The following is a 2,248-nucleotide window of genomic DNA, read 5'->3' on the forward strand; positions in this document are numbered from 1 at the left end:
ATTAATTGTCAAAAGCATGCGTAATTTTCGTTTCGATCGAAAATTCCGGTTTAATTCCGTTTCGTCACGGTCGTGCATTCGATAAATATTGTCTGTCGCGCGGAAAGAAAATTTATCGGCACAATTCAACAGAAAGAGATCTCTCCGCGAAACACGAAAAGATCATCGTATCATCGTATTTTAATAGTTTATCCCCTTCCCAAAACGTAAATATTCATCGTGCCAAGAGTATGACTCTCCTGCATCATCGAGTTACCCGTGTCGCGTCAGCGTAATAAACGAAATCCCTTCTAATCGAGAAGGATAGAGAATGGAAGAAGAGAGGCGAGTAGAAGAGAGAAAGCCGCGTTTGCGCGAAGCGAAAATTTGCAAATTAACAAAGCGAGACGTGCTTTGTCAAAAAAAAAAAAAAAAAAAAAAAAAAGAACGCACGTTCAAAGACTGATCGATACACACGGTTCAGGCACGCATCTCTCTCTCTACATCCTGAAACCGATAGCGCATCCCATAGATCATGTGAGTCACGGTGGATCGCGGCCGGGCGCAACAACACGCGGAGAGAACTATGCCGAACGACGGAGTGACGTGCGCGGCTAAAATTAATATGCCGCTATATCTGTTTCGTTACTTAACACGAAAATGTCAGGTGTAAACACGGGCTTTTTTTGGCCGAAAGCTCGTATTACATCCACTCTCCCCATTGTAGTTAACGGGGGATCTCGTTACGATTGATCATTATTGAGGACAGCAAGTGACCTCGATTAATAGTGGCGCGATGTTCACGCACTTTTTCAGCGGCACGCAGGAGGATTTCCGGCTGGCACTTGGCGCGTACCACCGTGAAATGCAGAAACTGAACGCCACACCGGGTCAGAGCCCTTCGCTCAGCGGACTGCCGGGATTGGCCGGGCTGCCCGGCCTGTTGGCGCTTCAGCAGCAAGCGCTTCAGCAGCACCACCTGGCGACGAACGGCGGAGGCGTCCAAGATCTGAGCCTGGGCAAGGTGCAAGATCCGAGGGGAAAGATGATAAACGGTGTTACGGAGGAGGAGAAGGAGAAGATGGAGGAAGCGATGAGACACGCGGGTAGCGCTTTCTCGCTGGTGAGGCCGAAACAGGAAGCTTCAACGGCGCCACAGTCGACGCCAGGTGGATCCAGCGCGAGTTCGCCTCTCGGCAACTCGATACTTCCACCGGCTATGACACCTAGCGAGGAGTTTTCGAGTGCAGCGGCGGCTAGCCCTCTTCAGAGGATGGCCTCCATCACGAATAGTCTGATCAGTCAACCGTCCACGCCTACTCACCACACGGCCAACCAGAGGCCGCTGAAAGCGGTACTTCCACCCATCACTCAACAACAGTTCGACCTGTACAATAACTTGAATACGGAGGATATAGTTAAGAGAGTAAGTGGCGCAACTGTCGCTTCGACTTAACCTATCCTTCCTTACCGTCGAAATGGCGTCGTGTCTCGCTCGTTCTACCTCTCGCGATCGTTGCGATATTGTATCGTATTTTTCGAAACGATCTCAATTGATTTTCGCAGGTGAAGGAACAATTGTCTCAGTATTCCATCTCCCAACGTTTGTTCGGCGAATCCGTGTTGGGCTTGTCTCAAGGATCCGTCTCCGACCTGTTGGCGCGTCCCAAACCGTGGCACATGCTGACGCAGAAGGGCCGCGAGCCTTTCATCAGGATGAAGATGTTCCTCGAGGACGACAACGCGGTTCACAAATTGGTGGCCAGCCAATACAAGATCGCCCCTGAGAAGCTGATGAGGACCGGCGGCTACGGTGGCCTGCCTCGTAAGTTTAACTCAGGTCAATATAGATGTTTTGTTACTTTACTAAAAAGAAAAAAAACCAAAAAAACACGACATAGTTTGGGAGCTCTGGCTGGAATGCTTGCTGCCCCAATAGAATAGAAGCAAAGAAACGCGTGTTTGAGTGTGAAATGTGAATTCGAACGAACGAGTGAAAGATGTTCGTTAACGGTTCGTTGAGAGAGAAAGAGAGAGAGAGAGAGAGAGAGATAAGTTTAACATTCTGTAAAAGCGAGCTTTCGGACTATATAATAAACTCTGAGAGTTACGGAAGAGTGGTCGATTTCAACGCCCGTTCAAACCTTTCTCGTTTACAGCCTGCGGAACGCCGATGAAGCCCATGCCTCCCACGAAACTGGTCCAGGAACAGCTTCAAAATGCGGCGAAGGCGCAGGCAGCGGCGCAGGCGGCTGCCCAGGCAGCGGCG

At 50.0% G+C, this 2,248-nt stretch overlaps 1 protein-coding gene across 1 annotated transcript in view; it reads left to right on the plus strand.

The window, feature by feature from the left end:
* Positions 1 to 2,248, plus strand: part of LOC102674263 (homeobox protein cut-like) — a 17,410-nt gene that overhangs the window by 14,227 nt on the left and 935 nt on the right. The window contains exons 3-5 of the mRNA XM_031511018.1: positions 769 to 1,405; positions 1,546 to 1,804; positions 2,139 to 2,245. Of these exons, the coding sequence (XP_031366878.1) occupies positions 769 to 1,405; positions 1,546 to 1,804; positions 2,139 to 2,245 (1,003 nt within the window). The remainder of the gene's footprint in view (positions 1 to 768; positions 1,406 to 1,545; positions 1,805 to 2,138; positions 2,246 to 2,248) is intronic.

This window comes from Apis dorsata, unplaced genomic scaffold (genome assembly GCF_000469605.1).
Source record: "Apis dorsata unplaced genomic scaffold, Apis dorsata 1.3 scaffold_279, whole genome shotgun sequence".
Lineage (NCBI taxonomy): Eukaryota > Metazoa > Arthropoda > Insecta > Hymenoptera > Apidae > Apis > Apis dorsata.